Source organism: Ornithorhynchus anatinus, chromosome 19, assembly GCF_004115215.2.
Source record: "Ornithorhynchus anatinus isolate Pmale09 chromosome 19, mOrnAna1.pri.v4, whole genome shotgun sequence".
NCBI lineage: Eukaryota > Metazoa > Chordata > Mammalia > Monotremata > Ornithorhynchidae > Ornithorhynchus > Ornithorhynchus anatinus.
The window spans coordinates 34,447,871-34,471,145 of record NC_041746.1 but is presented as its reverse complement, the minus strand read 5'-3'; the positions used below and the strand labels follow the sequence as shown (position 1 = coordinate 34,471,145).

The 23,275-nt window shown below is 48.6% G+C and overlaps 1 protein-coding gene and 1 long non-coding RNA gene across 3 annotated transcripts in view; both read left to right on the top strand.

The window, feature by feature from the left end:
* The first annotated feature begins 1,242 nt into the window (after nt 1-1,242).
* PDSS2 (decaprenyl diphosphate synthase subunit 2) overlaps nt 1,243-23,275 on the top strand; it is an 89,708-nt gene continuing 67,675 nt past the window's right edge. For both annotated transcript variants that reach the window (XM_029047570.2, XM_029047569.1), the window contains exon 1: nt 1,243-1,673. In XM_029047570.2, coding sequence (XP_028903403.1) covers nt 1,429-1,673 — 245 coding nt within the window. In that variant the 5' untranslated portion in view covers nt 1,243-1,428. The remainder of the gene's footprint in view (nt 1,674-23,275) is intronic.
* LOC114805714 lies at nt 6,514-7,481 on the top strand. Its single transcript, XR_003753736.2, has 2 exons — nt 6,514-6,590; nt 7,161-7,481. It is a non-coding gene; the product is annotated as an uncharacterized LOC114805714 (long non-coding RNA).

Sequence of the window (23,275 nt, the reverse complement as noted above, 5' to 3'; positions counted from 1 at the left end):
AGACTGACTGACTGACTGACCTCCTGATGAGTGGACTGAGATGTTGAGCATGGCCTGAGATGTTGAGCATGGCCTGAGACGACGCCCGCCGGAGGGCAGCCACGTGGTGCAGGGTCCTGTCATTTTCTGCCAATGTGGCAATGTGGGAAGTCCCTGCTGAGGTGGCCAGTGAATGAATGGATGGATGAATGAATGAATGGATAAATGAATGAATAGAGAAGCAGCGTGGCTCAGTGGAAAGAGCACGGGCTTGGGAGTGAGAGGTGATGGGTTCGAATCCCAGCTCTGCCACTTGTCAGCTGTGTGACTGTGGGCAAGTCACTTCACTTCTCTGGGCCTCCGTTCCCTCATCTGTAAAATGGGGATGAAGACTGTGAGCCTCACGGGGGACAACCTTATTACCCTGTATCTAAGCCAGCGCTTAGAACAGCACGCTGCACATAGTAAGCGCTTAACAAATACCAACATTATAATTAGAGAAGCAGCGTGGTTCAGTGGAAAGAGCCTGGGCTTGGGAGTCGGAGGTCATGAGTTCAAATCCCGGCTCTGCCACTTGCTAGCAGTGTGACTTGGGGCAAGTCACTTCACTTCTCTGTGCCTCAGAGACCTCATCTGTAAAACGGGGATTAAAACTGTGAGCCCCACGTGGGAGAATAATAATAATGTTGGTATTTGTTAAGCACTTACTATGTGCCGAGCACTGTTCTAAGCGCTGGGGTAGATACAGGGGAATCAGGTTATAATAATAATAATGTTGGTATTTGTTAAGCGCTTACTATGTGCCAAGCACTGTTCTAAGCGCTGGGGTAGACACAGGGGAATCAGGTTGTCCCACGTGGGGCTCACAGTCTTAATCCCCATTTTACAGATGAGGTAACTGAGGCCCAGAGAAGTGAAGTGACTTGCCCAAAGTCACACAGCGGACAGGTGGCCGAGCCGGGATTCGAACTTATGATCTCGGACTCCAAAGCCCGGGCTCTTTCCACTGAGCCACGCTGCTTCTCTGATCTGCTCGCCCTGTATTTTCCCCCCCCCCAGCGCTTAGAACAGTGCTTTGCACCTAGTAAGCGCTGAACAAATACCACCATTAGTATTATTATGAAGGGATGGATGAAGGGATGGATGAATGGATGGATAGATGGATGAATGAATGAATGACTGCCCTGCCTTTCCCCCCGCTGGCCCCGCCCCCTCCCTCGTGCGCGCGCGCGCTCCTTTACGGCGGCCGGGTTTTTACGACAGCCAAGATGGCGGCCCCCAGAGCCGCCGCGGTGGGTCCGGGCCGCCGCTGAGGCGCCGCTGCTGGCGGCCTCCTCGCCGAGCTCGTCCGTCCGCCTCCTTCCCCCTCCGCCCCCCGGGCCCCGGCTCGGCGCGGGCTCGTCGGGGACCCCGTCTGGCCGGGCCGAAGCCCCCGGGACAACGGCGCCGATGAGCCTGCGGCGGCTGCTGCGGCGGGCCGGTCCCGGGCCCGGCCCGCGCCGCCCTCCCCGGCGGGGCCTCTTCTCGGCGTCGCCCCCGCCCTGGAGCCAGGTGGTGTCGGAGGCGGAGAAGATCGTGGGCTACCCCACCTCCTTCATCAGCCTCCGCTGCCTGCTCAGCGACGAGCTCGGCAACATCGCCCTGCAGGTGCGGAAGCTGGTGGGGACCCGCCACCCGCTGCTCAGCACGGCCAGGTGAGCTCCGCACACCGGCCCACCACGCCCCTCCTCCCTCCCTCTCCCCACTGCCCAATCGTCATAACGGTGACCGTCGTATGTGCACTAGGTGCCAAGCGCTGGAGGCCATGCAAGGTCATCAGGTGGTCCCCCGTGGGGCGCACAGTCTTCATCCCCGTTTGACAGATGAGGGAACTGAGGCACAGAGAAGCACATAATAAGCACTACTGCCATCATTGTTATTGACTCAGTGCTTAGAACAGCATGCAATAGTAATAATGTTGGTATTCGTTAAGCACTTACTATGTGCCAAGCACTCTTCCAAGCCTTTGGGGGGATGCAAGGTCATCAGGTGATCCCCCGTGGGGCGCACAGTCTTCATCCCCGTTTGACAGACGAGGGAACTGAGGCACAGAAAAGCACATAGTATGCACTTAAGTATCATCATTGTTATTGCCTCAGTGCTTAGTACAGCACGTAATAGTCATAATGTTGGTATTTGGTAAGCACTTGCTACGGGCCAAGCACTGTTCCAAGCGCTGGGGGAGTTACAAGGTCATCAGGTGGTCCCCTGTGGGGCTCACAGTCTTCATCCCCGTTTGACAGATGAGGGAACTGAGGCCCAGAGAAGCACATAATAAGCACTATTGTCATCATTATTATTGACTCAGTGCTTAGAACAGCATGTAATAGTAATAATAATGTTGGTATTTGTTAAGCACTTACTATGTGCCAAGCACTTTTCCAAGCCTTTGGGGGGATGCAAGGTCATCAGGTGATCTCCTGTGGGGCTCACAGTCTTCATCCCCGTTTGACAGATGAGGGAACTGAGGCCCAGAGAAGCACATAATAAGCACTATTGTCATCATTATTATTGACTCAGTGCTTAGAACAGCATGTAATAGTAATAATAATGTTGGTATTTGTTAAGCACTTACTATGTGCCAAGCACTCTTCCAAGCCTTTGGGGGGATGCAAGGTCATCAGGTGATCTCCTGTGGGGCTCACAGTCTTCATCCCCGTTTGACAGATGAAGGAACTGAGGCACAGAGAAGCACATAGTAAGCCCTGAACTACCATCATCATTATTATTATTATTATTATTGTTGCCTCAGTGCTTAGAACAGCATGTAATAGTAATCATAATGTTGGTATTTGTTAAGCACTTATTATATGCCAAGCACTGTCCAAGCGCTGGGGGAGATACAAGGTCATCAGGTGGTCTGATGACCACCTTATTATTATTATTATTGCCTCAATGCTTAGAACAGTGCCCGGCACGTAATAATAATAATAATAATAATAATAATAATAATAATAATAATGTTGGTATTTGTCTAAACGACTGTGCATACACTCTCTGCACACAGTGAGTGCTCAATAAATAAGCAAATAAGTGCTCAATAAGAAGCAGCCTGGCTCACAGGAAAGAGCCCGGGCTTGGGAGTCAGAGGTCGTGGGTTCTAATCCTGGCTCTGCCACCTGTCAGCTGTGTGTCTTTGGGCAAGTCATTTCACTTCTCTGTGCCTCAGTTTCCTCATCTGTAAAATGGGGATGAAACTGTGAGCCCCCACATGGGACAACCTGATCACCTTGTATCCCCCCATGGTGCTTAGAACAGTGCTTGGCACATAGCGCTTAACGAATACCATTATTATTAATAAATACGATTGAATGAATGAATGTACTTATGACCGTGGGCAAGTCTATTAGCCTCCCCTGTTCTCAGATTCCTCCGCTGCTAGAAAATGCAGATAATGGTTCCCGCTGAGCCCACCTCCTAAACTGTGAGCCCTTGTGGGATTCTCATCTGATAACATTTTTGTGCCCCTGGGACCCAACGTTCCTTCATTCAATCATAGGAGAAGCAGTGTGGCCTAGTGGAAAGAACACGGGCTTGGGAGTCAGAGGTCATGGGTTCTAATTCCCGGCTCCGCCACTTGTCTGCTGTGTGACCTTGTGGCAAGTCACTTAACTTCTCTGTGCCTCAGTTACCTCATCTGTAAAATGGGAAATAAGACTGTGAGCCCCACGTGGGACAACCCGATTACCTTGTTTCTACCCCAATACTTAGAACAGTGCGTGGTACATAGTAAGCGCTCAACAAATATCATTATTATTATTACTTATTGAGCGCTTATTGTGTGCAGGCACTGAACAAAGTGTTTGGAAAGTTCAGTTCAGCAATAGGGGCAATTCCTGCCCAACACATAGTAAGTACTTGGTAATATTATTATTATGGTATATAAGGGCTTACTGTCATCATCAGTGGTATTTATTAAGTGCTTACTGCGTGCATAATACTGTACTGAACTCTTGGGAGAATATAATGCAACAGAGTTGGCAGACACGTTGCCTGCACTTGAATCTGTGACCTTTGGGCATTTGATATTTGCTCCACCCTCAATACCACAGCCTTTATGTGCATGCCTGTAAATTATATACTATTCATTCATTCAATCATATTTATTGAGCGCTTACTGTGTGCAGAGCACTGTACTAAGTGTTTGGGGAAGTACAGTACAGCAATAGAGAGAGACAGTCCCTGCCCATGAAGAGCTCACAGTCTGGGGGGTGGTGGTGAAGACAGACATCAATGAATACAAAGAATTATTTATATTAGTGTTTGTCTCCCCCTCTAGGATGTAAGCTTGTTGTGAGCCGGGAGTGTCTTCCAACTCTGTGCCATTATACAACAGTGCTAGTACAGTGCTCTGCAGCTAGTAAGTGCTCAATAATTACCACTGATTGGTTCCCTGCCCACAAGAAGCTTCCAGTTTGTGGGTGGGAGGCAGACATTAATATAAATATTTATAATATATAATTTATAGATATCTGCATAAGTGCCGTGGGGTTGAGGTTGGGGTGAATGTCATATGCCCAAAGGTCACAGATCCAAGTGAAGAGATAATACAGAATAGAAAGGGAACTGGGGAAGAGAGGGCTTAATCCCTGAAGGTGCTTTGAAGGTGGGGAGAATGGTGGTCTGGTTTAAATGGAGAGGGAGGGAGTTCCAGGAGGGTGTGGGAAAGGGTTGGAGCAGTGTGAATAAACTGGAGCTAGAGGAGTGAAGTGTGCAGGCTGGGCTGTTGTAGATTAGTGAGGTGAGGTAGGAGGGGATGAGCTGATTGAAGTGCTTTAAAGCCTATGGGAAAGCATTTCTGTTTGGTCCAGAGGTGGATGGACAACCACTGGAGGCTCTTGAGGTGTGGGAAGACATGGACTGAATTTTTTTGTTTTTTAAATGGTCCGTGCAGCAGAGTGCAGTATGGACTGGAGTGGAGAGAGACAGGAGGCAGGGAGGTCAGTGAGGAGGCTGATTTAATAGTCAAGGCAGGATGGGATAAGTGCTTGGATCAGCATGGTAGCAGTTGGGATGAAGAGGAAAGGGCAGATTTTAGCATTGTGCTGAAAACAGAACAGACAAGATTTGGTGACAGATTGAATATGTGGGTTGAATGAGAGATGAGTCGAGGACAATGCTAAGGTTACAGACTTGACAGCTAGGGAGGATAGTTGTATTCTCTGCAGTGATGGGGAGTACAGGGTTTGGGTGGGAAGATGAGGCGTTACTAGGTGTCATCATTTAGCTTTGGGAAGTTTGAGGTTGGAAGGGAATGAAGGGGACACTTAGAAGGAATCAGAGACGTTTGAGTGCCTATCTTTTGCAAGACGTTGTCCTGAGCTCCTACCCAATCAATGAATAATATCTCTTTAGTGCTTTGTGCAGAGTAATGTACTAAGAACTTGAAAGAGTACAACAAGAGTAAAATAGAAGCTAATTCAGACAAAAGACCCCGACAGACACAGAAGGAGCAGTTTCAGGGTCTTCCCCTCTGCAGCAGTAGGCCGATTCACAGACCAGCCGGCCCAGCCTTCTGCACGTTTCAAAGGCCTGGAAGATGGGGCTGTTATTCCCTGATCTGGAATGTACCCCTAGGATGGTGGTGTCTGTCCACAGTAAGTGCTCAATAAATACAATTGAAGTCCAGCTGACCTTCAGTGCACTGTGGACTGAATAGGGTAGGAGAGAACTTCCTGCCGAGGTGGTTAATGAGGGAAAGGTTCATTTGCTAATCACCTTGGTAGAGCCTCAGACCCTGTGCAGAATGCCTCTTGGAGAAAGAGGAGGAGGAAGACAGTTTAAGTCAGTGGCATTTATTGAGAGCATTGAGAAGCAGTGTAGTTTAGTGGATAAAGCATATAAAGTGGATAAAGAAGGACCTGAGTTCTAATCTTGCTTCATCCCCTTGTCTCTTGCGTGACTTTGGGCAAGTCACTTCACTTCCCTGTGCCTCAATTCCCCCATCTGAAAAAGTAGGGATTAAGATCATGAGGTCTATGTGGGACAGGTACTGTATCCAACCCAATTAGCTTGTATCTACCCTAATGCTTTGAACAGTGCCTGGCGTGTAATAAGTGCTTAACAAATATAAAAAACAAAGTGAAAAGTGTGCTAAGTGCTTGGGAGAGTACACTACAATAAAATTGGTAAACACATTCCCTGTCCACAAGTCGCTTAAGATCCCCCTTCCCTCCTCCTGCTGGCCCACGTCTGCTGAGAGCCTGCCTGGAGGAATCAGGACCCCCATTCCTGGAGTGGGTACCTTTCAGGTGGGGTTGGGTGGTTTCTTCAACTTGCCAGATGCAGCTGGTTGAAAGTCAGCACAGTGCTAGGAGGAATTTCAGGCTGAATCCCAATCAGCAGGTGCATGGCTACCACAAGAATGTGGCTTCCTCCTCTGGAGGACTCTCTCAACCCCAACTTGCTCTTCTATCAAAAACAGCTGTATCTGAATATTGCTTCATACTGCTGGCAAATTCATCTCCTGTGCAGGAAGCAACTCCTGATTCATCTGTTTGTGATTTGGATGGATAAACCTCGATGGAAGCCGTGCACCAACTGTGTTCCAGGAACAATCTGCCTGTCTAAATGTGGGTCGGGGCGATATGTTGTATTTCCCTTTGATAGGGCTCCATGGGTAGTGGGGCACTGATTTGGGAGAAAATTTCTCATCACATCTGGTTACCGAATGTGATCTTGCAACTCGAGAGTGCCCCGAGGTAGGGATTGCTCCTCTAGGATTAGGGTACTGGGGGGTTTGTCTGGGGCACAGTTCTGTGGACTATTGGGAGCCGGGGTGAGGCGGGGGTCCTCCTCAGGAATTTGCCATTGCTGAAATCCCCTACGGTCGGTGAGGCTCGTTCCCTGTTTGTCGATGTTTCCCTTCTTCCCCTCCTCTCCCTTGAAGTCCTCTCCCCCCGTGCCCTTTGACCCCCAGTTGTGGCATGTGGGGCGAAGAGGTGACTCTTGGTTCTGGATCTCTGCTGGCAGGGCAGGTGGGCAGAGGCTAAAAGCTGATTTTTGCTCAGTTTTTCAGCAGCTATTCCAAAGCACCCAGCCAAGCCCTCTCCGATCTCTGAACTAATTTCCTTGAGTTTATTTTAGAGCAGTAATATTGCAGGAACTTGTAAAATGTTTGTATCTGTTTTCGCTTCCTGCAGCACAGCACCAGAAAACAAAAGGAGTCACATAATGAACTACCTGTGAAGGAGAAGCCCAAGGATCACAACAGGCATTCCCTCTAGACTGTAAGCTCTTTGTGGGCAGGGAACATGCCTAGCATCTTTGCACAGAGTAAGTGCTCAATAAATACAATTGATTGATAAACAGAAACTATGCCGGGGGACTCTTCCCTGGAATTCCCGTGAAAGAATGGGGTGCTTTGGGAAAACTACCCATTTTCATATGTCAATGCCCATGTTTTTTGAAGCTTTTTTTTTTTAAACAAATAAACCAATTTAGCATGGCCTGCCAACATTTGATAGTTGTGTGTGCTGTGTCTTCATGTTTTGGCCATTCCTTGTGCTTTCCAGGGCCTCGTTCTTATGTACATATCTGTGATTTATTCATTTATATTAATGTCTATCTCCCCCTCTAGATTGTAAGTTCGTTGTGGGCAGGGAATGTGTCTGTGTATCGTTTTATAGTACTCTCCCAAATGCATAGTACAGTGCTCTCTCTGTACACACTAAGCGCTGAATAAGTCTGTTCGAATAGACACAATATAACAATAAACAGACAGACTCCCTGAGAGTGCCGCCTCCTGGGAAAGGCAATCAGCAGCCACCTCTCTTCCTTGGCTCCGGGGCCAAGGAGAGATGATGAAATAGTTGTTTCTCGATAGGTTTTTCCGTTTTCATCCCACTGCAGCAGCTTCATAAAATACATCCAGCAGATTTATCCGTTGGAAAGTGGGAAATGAGCGCATCTAATAACTGGGCTGTGTTTGTCGTAGCAACCCAAGTTGTAAAATCTGGCAGTTCCGGCCCAGCGTGTGCTTCCAGGTGACCCAGGGAGTAGTCACGGTCATGGGCCCTGCTACCATGGCCACGGCAGACAGGTGGCCGGGGGTCATAGACCCGGCCGGTCCCGTACCCAGGGGTTCGGCAAATTTAACTCTCAGGGGCCCTTCCAGCCCTCTTTAATCAGTCATATTTATTGAGTGCTTACAGTGTGCAAAGCATTCTACTAAGCACTTGGGAGTGCCCAATATAACATAATGGGTTTTTAGGGGGCCTCATCTTGGTGCCTCCTCATCTTCTCAGCTGACCACCCCCTCATTTTGGAACATAGGTGGGTTTCAGCAGCTTAGCCACCCTCCTCACGTGATGACTTTTCCTTTTCAAATAGTCTCTTTATTTGAGGCTGCCACTGGCCTCTCCGCACTGGCGTGCCCTGCCCGGAAGGGTCTTTGGCTGGGGAGCGACCTATGCGTAATCAAAAACTATTGTTTCCCCTCCAACTTCCCCTCGGCCATTGAAGGGTGGAAAGTTGCCAGGTTGTCCAGACGGCGGTGAAAGCCTTCCCACTTCAGCTCGGCCCGCTGGCCTGGCAATGATGGGAGCCCCTTCCGTCAGCCCCAGTGTGCCAGCCCCCTGCCTGTCCCTTTTAGGGTGTCACCTGCACTTCTTTGGCTTCGTTACATGGCATGAGGTGTTGGGCTGAGACCCTTGTTTCACTTTGCTTGGGTCACTGGGCAGTCATAGCAGCATGGCCTGGTGGAAAGAGTCTCTGACTGGGAGGCAAGAGCCCTCGGTTCTCACCCCACCTCTGCCCCTGGCCTGCTGTGTGATGTGTGTAAGTCACTTAACCTCTCTGGGCCTCAGTTCCCTTATCTTTAAAATGGGATGAAGATAGCTGCCCTCTCTCCCTTAGATTGTGAGTCCTCTGTGGGACTAAGGATGTTGTATCTGCAGCAGTGCTTAGTACATAAAAGTGCTGAAAACTATTATCATTATCATCATTATTATTATTTTTATGATTGTAGCAGGCAAGGTACTTGGAAACTGCCCCGATGCTGAGTTTAGAGTTCTCATCCTGTTTACGGAAGCCAAATACTAAACGGTCCTCCGACGAACCCCTGGATTCCCCAATTTTTGAAGATTTTATCATTGCATGGCCTGCGTCTGGATTTCATTTTTTATCAGAATTCAGCAGGTCCCCCCTTCCATCTCCCACAGTGTGCGCAGGGACCAAAAGGTGCGTTGGCGGTGAAACCCTCCTCTCGGAGAGGAGCGTTTCCATGGTCCACCTTGCTTCCCGGAGGACGTTCTATTCTCTGCCTTCACAGACCAGCAAACTCAAGGATTTCCGTTGGTAACAGTAACCCACCCCCACCAAGCCGGCCTTTTCTGGCAGCACTGTGCATGACACCGGTCTCAGAGCAGCTCAAAGGTAGCTGGGGTCTGGCCACGAGCTGGGTGGGGTAGAGGGAGATGTGGCCAGCCACGCGTCCATGCCGGGGGAGAGGAAACCCCCTCTCCTCAGAGCCATCTGCCCACTCGGCTGAACAACCGTTCACCTTGCGCCGTTCTGGAGCTTTCTGGGCTTGGGGAAGAGCTGGCTGGCTGCTCGTTAACGGCTCCAAAAGTTGCTAAACTTTATAGCTTTTATTTCTCTGGGGAGTTGGGGGAGGAGAATGGAAACCAGCGGTCGTTTCCTCTGATCTCCATGTAGAGAGTTGAATTGGCAAGTGAAGATGTTACACATTTAGGTCATATTTGGCCCAAATGCAGTCCAGGCTGTGGAATACGTCTGGGAGACGGGAAGAGTGAAATCTCGAGCCAAAATCCTGAATGTTTCCTCCCCTCACTGTCTCCCCAGGTGAATATGTGGAATTTACTCTGTCATGAGTCACATTCAAAGATGGGGTCATGAAGTGAAATTGGGGTCAGGATTTCAGCTGTCTTGTTTTAAAACAGACCAATCTGGTTGGCCTAAAATCTGATTTTGTTGACTAAAACCTGCCATTCTGGATTCTCAGGGTAAAGTTAGTGCATTTCCCCTTTTAGAACTCGGCACCGTAGCCTGAACTTCCCAGGATTATAGGACATTATTAGCGGTATCGCTCTGCGTTTCGGAGGAATTGAGAATCAAGTCCACTTTTGGGAAGCCGTACTTAGCACACTCAGGATTTACCAAGAGATTGTTGCCTTAGACAAGGTAGATGGGATTACTTCAAGAATGCCTTCTAAAGTTATATCATTTCTGTGCTATGCAGATCCCAATTCCAGAGAATGCTTGCAAGGGGAAATTAGATTTGCTCTTTGCCACCAGCTGATTGGTTTAGCCCTTAGGGTCTCCAGTGAAACTCCGATCAATCACTTTATTGCTCCCGTGGTCCTTTTCCCGCATCATCCCTGTCAATTAGTGTACTCTGCTCTGCTAGGGGACCTGCTGTCAAGAACAGACACCTGTCAGTGTGTCAGAGTGCTGAGGTGGGGCTCCTCACCGAGGGGATGTCCATAACTGAGGGTTCCTGCGGCACAGGCTAGCGGTGACCTGCCAGCCGCGGCTCTGCCAGCGGAGGCAGGTGGCCCGAGTGAATGCCCCTCGTTCAGGTGCCTGCTGCTCAAAGGACGGGGAGGCGGGAAGGTGGTGGGCAGGGACTGCTCTGTAGTCTTGACTTCTTCCCCCTTAGTTGAGTGAATGTTGGCCTTCCATGAATTTTTCAGGAGGGAGGATCATTTTGCCTTCAGAATGTACAATCTCTTGGGAGATCAAAAATAAGCTCAGGTAGGTGGATAGAGTCATTCCATAGTCTGATGGGATGATTTTTGGCCAGGAAGTTGGATTTAGTCATTCATCTGGACAGCTTTTTGCCCCTAGCAGTTGGAGGGGCAGGCAGGAGCAGGGGCTGGCCGAGAGAGAGAACTCTAAAATGAGCCTTTACTGGTGCAGAATCAATTGTATTTATCAGTCAGTGATATTTATCGAGCGCTTTCTGTGGGCAGGGCACTATACTAAGTACTTAGAGGAGAAGAGTATCCCAGAGTTGGTAGATATGCCTCTGGACCATAAGGAGCTTACAGTCCAGAGGAAAGGATCAAACACCTTCCTAGACTCTTTTCTTGCTATGAGTGGTGGCTTGTGGGACTGGATGGAGGGCGACTCTAGGTCGAGAAGGTCGGGGGCTGCTCCTAGCCAGCCTTCGGCCCGCTGACCTAACCATTCCGAGGTAGCCAGAGCGGGGGTTGTTAGCAGAGGTCCTGGCCCAGAAGACTTTGGAGGCCCCAGGACAGGCCCGCCCATCAGCTGAAATGATGAAAAAGCCATCGTGGTCAGTCCTGAGCCAGCTCCCTGACTGGTGGGAGGGTTGAGCGGAATCACGGCAGGACGGTGGATGGAGACCCAACATCCTGGCAGGAGACCCAGCCTGCGGTGGGGTGAATTCGAGGTCGGGGTGAAGCAGCTGTCTGTCAAGAATGGAGTCGGCCTTAATGGGCAACGCTTGGACTTCGGTTCTTGCCATGTGCTGAGCACTGGGGTTGATACAGCAGAATCAGCTAAGATGTGCAGTCCCTATCCCATCCCATGTTGGGCTCCCTGGTGAAAGCTTTTCAAATGTCCCCGGGGGTGAGCTCAAGAGGAGAGTGTGTCACAAGGTTTTATTATTAGTAATAGTACTAGTAATAATAATAATAATAATGGTATTTAAGTGCTTACTCTAGGTCAAGCACTGTTCTAGAGCACTGGGGTAGATACAAGTTAATCATTTTGGACACATTCCCTCCTGTCTCACATGAGGCTCACAGACTAATTAGGAGGGAGAACAGGTATTTAATCCTCTTTTTACAGATGAGGAAACTGAGGCACAGAGTTTTTTATGGTAATTTAGTAAGTGCTTACTATGTGTGGAGCACCATTCTAAGTTCTGGGGCACATACAATCAGGTGGGACACAATCCCTCTTCCACCTGGGGCCCATAGTCCAAATAAGAGGGAGAACAGGTATTGGATCTTCAGTATGCAGATGAGACAGCTGAGGCATTGAGAAGTTAAGTGACTTGCCCAAGGACTCACAGCAGGCAGATAGACGGTGGAGCTGGAATTAGAACCCAGTCCTCTGACTCTCGGGCCCGGGATCTTTCCACTTGGCCATAATGCTTCTCAGGTGTTCAAAAGCAAAGTGTTAAAAACTTAAGCGACTTGCCCAAGGTCACACCACAGGCTGGGACTTGGCTAAGTGGGCCTGGGGCACAGTGGGAAACAGGACCACCAGAGGGCCAGGAAGCAATCTATCTCCCCATTCTGCGAGAAAGAATCGATTCCCCCTCTACTTGATGAATTGTGCGTTTGGAGTGGATTGGCTTCTTGCCTCTACCTTCTTCCAGTCCCCCAGAAGAGTTTTGGCACCATTTAATAAGTAGGAAGGACCTAGATCTTTGTCAGCATTCATTCACTTGGCTGAGCCAGCCAGCCATCTGGCCTACCTTATCCCCGTGGGCTCCTGTGGGGCCCTTGGGTCAGGGAGATTTCACTGGGCACATTTCTGATGTGTTTGGGTCCAGGTGGCTGCCAGGGACTGGACATGCCCCAGCCTTCTTCGGGAAGCCACTGTGGAGTGCCAGCAGGCAGAGATCTTATACTCATTCCAGAAGTTCCTGAGGAAGCCTCCCCTGCCCACCCCTCTCATCACCCAGTCTCTCCGGAAGAAGCTCACTAGGAAATCTGCCAGGGTTTCTGGGAGCCCAGGTGCCACGGGCTTTGTCTAACAGTGCAAAGAGGAACCGGGATGGGGCTGGAGGCTATAGGTGCCCCTGCGATCCGACACCTCCGCTGTCAGAAAACTGGCTGTTTCCAGATGTCAGAGGCCGGGTCCCTCTGCACAGATTGTCTTTTGGGATCTCCCAGCCCAGAGCGGCCTTTGTGAGAAAGTAAGTGTGGTCTCAGGCTGGGTGGGAGATGTTCTTTACTGGGCACTAGTTGGTAGTTAACCCCATCGAGTCCAGAGTCAGTGGCGTCGTGTGTCTCCCCGTGCCTCCCACCCCTGAGAAGTAGTCCTGAGGGAGCATTGAACAGGGAGGACTTGCACTTTTCCCACTTTCCATGTTGTAAAAACTCTGATTCTAAAGGGACTCACTCCCCACGGGTTTAAGGGTGCTCACGTCCAGAGACAGACTTCGGCTAACCTACTGGGGAACAGACCAGTCAGAGAGGGATCCTCTGAGAGATTAGCTGGATGTTAAAATCCGGCCAGCCTGTTTTCAGCCCTGTGTGCTGGTGGAAGCCGATGTGAGCAGTTGTGGCTCTGAATGGTGCCACCTGATTCTTAGCTGCTTCGTTGGAGAGTTACTGGATAATCTTCAGACTGAGACTGGGCCTCAAGTTCCCACATCTCAGCCCGGGAGGAAAATTGAAGGGTTGCTTCCTGGTTGTCTCGATTGCTGCCAAGTGGAAGGTGGGAGTCTCCGGGTGGATTGCTGCCCAGTGAAATGTGTGGGTGGCCCAGGTTGCCAGATCCCCAAATCTCTGTGGGTTTTTCTTTTTACAGGAAAACAGTGGGGTGCCCTCCGAAACTTGCTGGATTGTTTTGCAGGAGAACTGGGGATAATAGGCCAACTAGAAAATCTGTCCCAAACTAAGATGGTGGATACACAGAAGAACAAGCATTGCTCTGCTCCTCCTGGTATCCTTGGAGCCATTATCCAAGACAGATTTTTGGACCGGTTGGACCACTGAGATGACCCAGTCTGGCATTGCGCACCTCCTCTCTAGTGGTCTGTTTTAGTGTGAAGTCTGAGCTTCTGAAATTCATAGAGTGGGGTTCTTTGGAAATATTACTTAGATTGTCCACCCTCAAGAATGCAGACAGGAAAAGTAGAGGGAGCAGTGCCAGCCTTTGAGAGGGAGAGGGGAGAAGGAAAGCCTAGTGGATAGAGCATAGGTTGGGAGTCAGAGGGACCTGTGTTCTAGTCCCGGTTCCATTATTTGTCCGCTGTGACACTTTGGGTAAGTCACTTAACTTCTGTGCCTCAGTTACCTCACCTGTAAATCAGATTTAATGCTATGAACCCCAAGTGGGACAATGATTGTGTCCAACCTGATTAGCGTGTATCTACCCCAGTGCTTAGGATAGTGCCTGGCACATAGAGCTTAACAGATGTCATTAAAAAAAAAAAGTGAGGATGAGGGTGTTGTTTGTTAGGGCAACTCCAGGTCGGTGCTGGACCTTCTCTACTGCTGTAACTGCATTTCTGAAGCAAAATAAGCAGCAGCCCAGTCCTTTTGGATCCAAAGAGCCCAAGTTGCAGCTCTGACCTGGGCACTTCTTGAGGGAAGGGTTTTTGATTGCATCTGGAAGATGAGAAACTGCTTCTCTCACCCTGTCTGGGTACAAATGCCCGCGTGTGCTTTGGGCACTGTGCCTGCCACTTACACCCACACATGTGACTTAGTAGGTGGAAGGAAGAGCGAGGAGAGAGATCGGGTGTGCCAAAAGGAACCGATTGCCTTTGTGACTCCATCTCTCCACCAAACCCGTGATTTGGGGTTTCTTCCACACCCTCCTCCCTGCAGAGAGCAGGGGGCGTCAGGGCTGAGTTCCTCTGAAGATCAGTGTGAAAACTCCACCCTTTGCTTCCTGCCGGTCCCTCCCGCTTCTCCCCTCTCCTTCTTTTCCTCCTCCTCCCCTCTGTAAACTGGGCACGGGTCCCAGCTTTCCGCCTACTGACTTCGTTCAACCTCTCTCCTCGGCTCCTCCTAAGGCTGCTTGCCACGGAGACCGTTCTTTTAGAGCACTTTTGCCTCCGCCAGGATCGTCTCTGGCTCTAGGGATGCCCCTTTCTTGCCCACACCCCGAGTCGAACTTCACTTTCCTCCTCATTCCTCCTTATTCCTGCTTTTGCCTGCCTGCTCAGCTCTGCTTGGCCCGGCCCAGTGAGAAGGCCCGAGAGTTGAAGGGTCCTAGAGGTAGCAATCCTCCAGAGCCTAGACTCCCAGTGACAATTGTGAAACTCACTTTTTACCTTTGGGCGAATCCTTCTGCAGGAAATGTTTTTCTAAAGGACTATGGAACTGCTCTCCATCACAGTTACTGCGTAGCGCCTGCCAGGAGAGCTTAATTTGATCCAGTGTGACTTCCTTCCCTTTGGAGTTTGGGCCGCGTCCAGGCTTTATGTGAAGCTACTAGCCGTGGCGGTGATTGTGCTTTTGATTCAGCGAGTCTAGAGTTTGCGGGCTCTTCTTTGGTGTGGGTTACCACAGGTGAAACCTCAAAAGACAAGGGCCACCTGGACCATCTTGGGAAACTGAAAACTGGAGGAAAATGAATTGGCAGCAGCCCAAAGTGAAAAGGCCATAATCTAAATGAAAATTTTTCCATCTGATATCTTCAGGATTGATGGCTAGCAGTTTCTTCCGTCACTGTTGCTGCCCAAAGTGGGCAGCTGCCAACTTGGGCCATAGGGTCTCTCATTGCTGCAGCCCTGGACTCCGGAGGCCCCCCTCCCACCTGCGCCCCCTCTCCAATATATGGTATTTAGTGAGCACTTACTGTGTGCAGATCACTATAGTAGGCGCTTGGAAAAGTACAGTACAATAGAGTTGGTAGAACCAGAGGAACTTACAGTCTAGAGAGGGAGACAGACATATTTCAGACAGGGGAAATGGCAAGAGTATTTAAAGATATGTATGGTGTTTCACTTTGATGCGGAGGTGGATGGGCAACCATTGGAGATTTTGAGAAGTGGGGAGATGAGGAGTGAACAGTTTTTTTTTTAGTTTTTTTTTTTAGAAAAATGATCCAGGCAGCAGAGTGAAGTAAGGACTGGAAGAGAGGAGAGATGGAAGGCAGGGAGGTTGGCAAGAAGGCCTCTTCTGTCTCAGAGAGTCCACGGCAGTGGAGAGCGGGTGTTTGACCACCTTTTCTTGGCTGGGGAGGATAGAGTGACTTGATTTTTTTTTCTTTTGTAAGAATTTTCAATGAAAAGTGCGTTTTCGAGCATACACCTCTAATTAGGTAGCAAAGCTATGAATATTGAATGCTTCATACTTGGTTAAAAATCCAAGCCTGGAGGGACAGAGTCAAACTGGGGGCTTTGTATTCCGCTTACAGCACAGCGATGGCCAAATCAATCTTCGAAGAGCAACTTTATTTTTCATGAAAATTAAGTACACATGGCTACTGTCTGCTGGGAGGGAACCCCGGGAAATAAATTCCCTCCCAGATATTGGAGTTCCCCACTGGAAAAGATGATTGCTCCAGGCCTCTAAGGCTCCTCTGGACTGTCAGATGTGTGTGCGTGTTTCGTGAGGCACTCTCACACTATTCTTGTTCCTGCTAATAAAACCCGAGGAGCTCATTCTCCTGCGAAAGTGTTCTCTGGGAAGAGCAGTGCTTTTGCTGACTCGTGTTGGGGTGGTAACTTCTTTATGGTAGAGCACAATTCTTTACAAATTTTTCCAAGCCTTCCTAATACTGTGAAGTAGCAGCACGTTGTAGTGGAAAGAGCACAGGCCTGGATTTGATGATCGGTTCTAATCGTGGCTCCGCCACATGCCTGCTGCGTGACCATAGGCAAGTTACTTAACTTCTTTGTACCTCAGTTCCTTCATCTGCAAAATGGGGATTAAATACCCATTCCTCCTTCCCACTTAGACTGTGAGCCCTGTGTGTGTGACAGGAATTGTTTCTTCTGCTTAGGTTGCTTGTATCTTGCCCCAGAGCACAGTTTAGTGTCTGGCACATAGTAAGTGCTTAACAAGTACCACAGTTGTTATTGGGACCAGAAGTGAGGCTATGAACCAGAGAAGCTGGAGTGACATTTCGAAGCTACTTTCTTGGGAGTTCAGTAGAGTCACATAACTACTTGCTCATTGAAGTAAATAGCTTCATAACTCTTTGCACATTGTCTAAATCCAGGGTGAAGAATACTATTATTATTATTATTATTATTATTATATAATGGTAATAATAATTGTGGTATTTGTTAAGCACTGACTCTCTGCCAAGTACTGTACTAAGTGCTGGGATAGATGTAAGATCATCAGGTCAGACACAATCTCCATTCCACATGGGGCTCACTGTCTAACTAAAAGGGAGAATGGGTATTGAATCCTCCTTTTACAGATGAGGAAATGGAGGCATAGAGAAGTTAAGTGACTTTCCCAAGGTCACACAGCAAGTAAGTGGTTGAGAAAGGGATTAGAACCCAGGTCTGGCTCCCAGGCTTGGGTCCTGTGTGTTACCTCTTGCTGGCTTGAGGCAGGAACGCGGTTCTCACTCCTAGGGTGGAAGCGTGATGTTCCCACATGACTCTGAGGCTCGATCAATCGCCTCAAGGATCAACTCATTTTGGGGCCAAACCACCTCTTCTGCGCTTCTTTTCGGGTGCAGAAACTTTATCATTGGAATGTAAGTCCCATGTGGGCCAGGAACTGTATCCACCTGATTATCTTTTATCTACCCCAGCAAGAGTAAGCACTTAACAAGTGCTGAAAAATAAACATTGTTCTGGATCATCAGGGCCTGAAGGTCCTGGGTGGATGTGTGCAGAACAGGGAAAGCATAAAGTTCTTACCTGTCCCCTGCATGGTAACCAGAGACACACAAATGGAAATTTCATTACTGTTAATATGTGCTTCCTTCCCTCGGAAATCATATTTCCCTCCCGCTTGGATGTTACACTTAATTCCACATTTTAAAACTGCGTCGTGTTCCCTATAGGGACCCTGTCATTTTGCAGCTGTTCTTGGGCGCGGAGTCCTCCATGGTGGTCGAAATGACCCCAAGGTCTAAGGTTTGTATTGCAGCGGCTCGTGCTCTGGGGTTCTCGGTCAAACCCGTTCTACAAATCGGGTGTGTTTGAAAAGAAGCACCCTCTGTTGCCAACGTACTGGATCCCTGTAAGAGATCCACAAAGCCACGACCCCTTCCCCAGCATAGTTAGTTATTCCAACACTGAACCAGTACACCTGGAGGTCCGAAGCAATGCAGGTATATGTGGTTGTTCCACCCTGGCACCGCCCCCTCCTGCCCTCCAGCAGCTCTCCATTGTCATCTCTTAGGTGATCCAGGCCCTTTCTGCATATTCGAGGGGGATCCTGGCTGAGGATCACATATCTAAAGGGAGGGTATGACCATACCCTCCTGCCCACCTCTGGGTGATTTCTGCACAGTCCTTCTGAGAGGTCACCATCAGTTTAACTGATATGACCTCTGTGGAGCACCTCTTTATCTGACGGCCAGGGGAGGGGGCTGTGAATTTTGGTGGTGGCAGTGTCTCTCCTCATCACTCTGCCTCCTCCTGATTACTGTTTTCCATTGTCCGAAGGCAATCCCTTTTGGCTCATTTGTAATTGGGCCTTGCCCATTTTGGAAGATGATTAGGTTATCCCTTTATTCTCGCCTTTTTCTGGCTCACTATCTGTTTCTTTTATCCTGAAAATAATCTCCCGCCCCACCCTGACCTTTCTGCTCACAGTAGATTATTTACTCCCACCCCAAAGACCTTTCCCTACTCCGTCCCAAATCTGCTAGAATTTTATATACCAGCCTCCGCACCCTCCCCACAACTCTCTCCTCTTTCATAAACAGATCCTATGGAGAGCTGTTAACAGGTCTGGGGGCTAGAGAGCCCCACTTGGGCACCTAGAAAATGTTATTTAATTTTGACTTTCTATGGTTCTCTACAGATGAAACCTGCACTTTGAACTATTTTCAGTATTTCTGCTTCAGCTTTGTGAGGAGGAGCTTCCCTTTCCCATTTTGCATGTGAGATCACACTCAGCTCTAGTGGCTTGGCAGGGTTTGAACTCTTAGCCCCAGAGTTAGAGTACAGCAAACAGGAGAGAAATTGACACTGTCCCGCCCCCTTTCCCCCCCCAAAAGACCCTTGAGCAAATGAAGCAGACAGAACCTGCCTGCTGTTTATCAATGTGAGCATCTCAACCTGGTTTCTGAGCTGATCAAACGCATGTTGACTTGTGACCCAGTCGTGCCTGATGTGCTTGGAGCCACTAGATTGGGTTAGATTGGACATTGGACCAGCTCTCTGGTATTCTTGATTGGCCCAGAAGAAAAGGTGATTGACAGATGCCTGGGGGTGCTTGTGGCATTGCCTCGACTCCCATCTAGGATAGACACTGGGTACATTTTGCCAGTTTGTGGAATCTCCTCAGCAGACCCTCCGGGAATGCTCGTTAGCTGCCGAGCACCAGCTTTGCCCGGAATGGTGTTGTAACAAAATAGTCATTTTCACTGAGAAATTAATTTGGAAGAACGCAATTGCCTTTTATAGACCCAGGATGAGTCTCTGCCATTGCTGCCCTGGGGTAGCCTAATGGCAAGGTATTTTTTTCTTTTTTCCCCAGGATCCACGGGTTTCTTATCAGTTCTAGTAGCATCTCATTTGTTGCCACATTTTGATAAAGGAATTTGAGATGAATACATTTTATTTCAATTCAGGAGAGAAGGGCTTAGCGAGAGTTCCCTTGAACCGGCACAGACAGAGCATCGTTTTCCAACATCATACTCATTCATTCAATCATTCCTTCAGTCATATTTATTGCACGCTTACTGAGTGCAGAGCACAGTATTGAGCGCTTGGAAAGTACAATTCAGCAACTACTTGTGTGTCCCCTCAGATCGGTCCAGGTATCGCCTAATTGTTAGCCACTTCCTGGGGTGTACTGGAAGCTCCGTATCTCTCCCTGTCCTCGGGGGTCCTCTTCAAGGTGCCCTACCTCGCCTTCCTCACTAGGATAGCACCCAGTTGGGGAGAGCAGGCTGGGAAGTGGGAAAGGTCACAGAGCCATCTCCAAAAGGACCTTGCTGATGCCATCTGCCCGGGGCCAGGGGGACCAGAAGCGCAGACTCCCAGTGTACAGAGGTTCTGCCTGGAATCATCCCCTTAGGCTAGCTGGTGCCCATGTCATAGTGTCCATTCACTCTCTATACCGCACCCACCAAAGAAGGTGGGTCCTTCCCTCTTGCCACGAGACTTCCCTCTGGGGGTTGAATTCAGATCTTCCCACCACCATGATTCAGAGAGTCTTCAGGCCAGGGTCTATATTGGTGTCATCTGTTCGTGCTGTCTGGTTTGGGGTGGTTAGCTCTGCCTGCAAACTCTCTGGCTGGTGATGCTGGCGAGAGGCAATGCTGGTGCTGAGGTGCCCTCTTGGATTTTGCTGCCTCCAGAAGGAGCTGTGAACTGGATCCCAGAGAGCCAGTAAGCTCAGCGTTCAGGGAGCTCAGTGGCAGGAGGGAGTTGGTCATAATATGGGGTTGGAATACATGAAGCCAATGTCACTTGTGTCAAAATTAGTGTTTCCCAGCATATGTATATGCCATGTTGTCTTTATTTTGATGTGGGGCTATTTCAAGGAACATGAAATTAATGTGACTTTAGCAGTAGTGAGTTTAATATCTGTGTGTATTCACATCAAATGAGAACATTCCTTATACGTTTTGGGGTGGCGCGCTCCTAAAACATCTAATTTGTTTGCAGTGAAGGCTCACTAGATAATGTGTTTTTGGCTGTTTATCATAAATTATGAAGCTTGTAATTTATGTAAATGATAGTATCAAATCCTTGCGTAGTTTGGCATTATCGCACCATCAAACCCCAAATGGTTTTTCTTCTATCCAGAACCAGATTGATCTCTATTTCAGAATTTGAAATTTCATTTTAAGGCAAATAGTGGAAATGCTGGTCAATCTCAGAATGAGACTGTTTGCCCCATGTGTGGGCTCAAACTTCCAGGGTGTGGACTGAGTTGCTGGGGGCAGGGAGTCCAGGGAGGAACTGCTGCACACCAACCCTAGAGGAAACACCAAATTGGATTACCGTCAAGTTTCCCAGCTCCTCTGCGCTGGGGCTCCCTTGCCAGTGGCTCTACTGTGGTCTAGTTAGGATCTGCAGCTTCTCTTTCTACTATCTCTTCTTCTTTTGACTCCAGCACTTCCACCAACTAATGGTATTTATTGAGCACTTAACGGTGTGCAGAGCACTGTACTAAGCACTTGGAAAGTACAATTCAGCAAAAAATAGAGACAATCCCTACCCAACAACGGACTCACAGTCTAGAAGGGGGGAGGCATAACAAAACAAGCAAACAGGCACCAATAGCATCAATATAAATAAATAGAATTATACATATATTCACATCATTAATAAATAAATAGAATAATAAATATGCACATATATATACAAGTGCTGTGGGATGGGGGGTAGAGCAGAGGGAGGAAGTCAGAGCCATGGGGAGGAGAGGAGAAGCAGAAGAAAAGGGGGGCTCAGTCTGGATAGGACTCCTGGAAAAGTTGAGCTTTCTGTAGGGCTTTGAAGGGGAGAAGTGTGCTCGTTTGGCGGATGTGAGGAGAGAGGGCATTCCAGGCCAGAGGTAGGACATGAACCAGGGGTCCATGGTGGGACAGGCAAGAAGAAGGCACAGTGAGAAGATTAGCGGCAGAGAAGCGGAGTGTGCCGGCTGGGCTGTAGAAGGAGAGAAGGCAGGTGAGGTAGGAGGGGGCAAGGTGATGGAGAGCTCTGAAGCCAATAGTGAGAAGTTTTTCCTTGATATGAAGGTTGATAAGCAACCACTGGAGATTTTTGAAGAGGGGGATGACATGCCCAAAGCGTTTCTGTAGAAAGATAATCCGGGCAGCAGAGTGAAGTATAGACTGAAGTGGGAGATCAGAAAGGATGCTGATGCAGTAATCCAGTCCGGATATGATGAGTGATTGTTAGTTCGTGCTGCTGGGGTGTTAGGAAGAAGTTCTCATTTTTCACACTTTGGGCCAGGGTCAGGGGGAGTCTCCAGAGACAGAAACTCACACAGTCACACTCTAAGTTCTGGAGCTGCTTTTCTGATCAGGTGGGGCTCAAGGAGTTGCATTTATTTGGCTATGTGGTTCTCCTCTACATTAAACTTTTCCATTAAAACAAATATTGTTACATTGTGGGCGGACATTGAAGGTTCTGGTTGGGCATTATCAGGAGGTGCCAGAACAGGACCCATCCAGCTAGCCCTTCTGCCCTGGGATCATTTCCTGCTCTACCCTCCTAAACTTTGATTCTCCTGTGAAGTTGGCTTCCCCACACTTTACCTTCCTTACGTTATCATGTAAAGGCAGAAACACCCAAGTGCTTCCATTGGTATCTCAAACAATGTGTTCACATGCTAAACCCTGAGATTTTAAATTGCCTGCACCTTTAAATGCATTTAAATATTTCAAAATGTGAAATCACATCTCCAGGAGGCCTTCTTGGATTGATTTCTGATCTTCCCAGTCCATTTATCCCACAAATTACCGCTTCTGGGGCCGCCTGAGTACTCACATCCATCTTATGTTCGTGTATTTTCATACCCTATTTCTGAAACAGTAACTTATATACATGTCCCCTTTTCCTTCTTCCTCCTACTCTCTCTAACTGACTTTTAGTTCCTTGTCTCTCCCCTCTTCTAGATTTCACTCTCTTGGAGAACAGGGATCTTATCTACTAACTCTGTCGAACTCTCCTGAGCATGTAGAACAGTGCTCTGCACATAGAAAATAATCAGAAAGTCAGCAAGTAAGATTAGCTGATTTTAATAAGTAGCTGGTAATGAAGAAGTGAATTTGGCCACTGGTAGCTCATGGGAACAAATGGTCTTTATGAATGGATCCCAAGACGCGAAGCTCCATGTGATGGGCAGCGACACGCTGGAGTTCCTGCAGGTTCTCCACCCTCGCCCATCTCCTTGGTTCCTGGTGCGTGCGGAAATGCCATTAGGAGTGTCTTTTCCTCTTGCTTCTTGCTGTCACCAGGGTGCCACCAGACTCGCTCACTATCCTTAATGGGTTGCATCTTCCAAGGAGCATTAGGGTGATGCTTGCCCTGGGTTTGGGTTTTTGCATAAAAGGTCCAAGAATACCAGCCCTCAGTCAGACCACCCAGTGAGGATTTGCTGTGGAACTGGGATGATGTAATAGCTTCCAATGTACAAGAACCTGGGGAAGGTTTCTTGTGGAAAGCACAGTTGCCTGGGGAAATGAAAAGAAAAAGGAAATTGGCCAGAGGAGGACATTTCTTCCCCAGGATTCAGCGTGATGGTCCCCAGGGACTCGATAGCCCATAGTACTGGCTGCACGAGCCATTCTGGAAGGGCTTTTGATCACCTCAATTTTTGGTCACCTCAGTTTTCTTTGCTATATTAGGCACGGAACCAATCCTATTTTTACCTCTTTTTAGTTTCATTCAGAAGAAACTCAAAGGAAGAAAGTTCATTAATGGTATTTATTGAGTGCTTACTATCTGTGGAGCAGTGTACTAAGCACTTAGGAGAGTACAGTACAA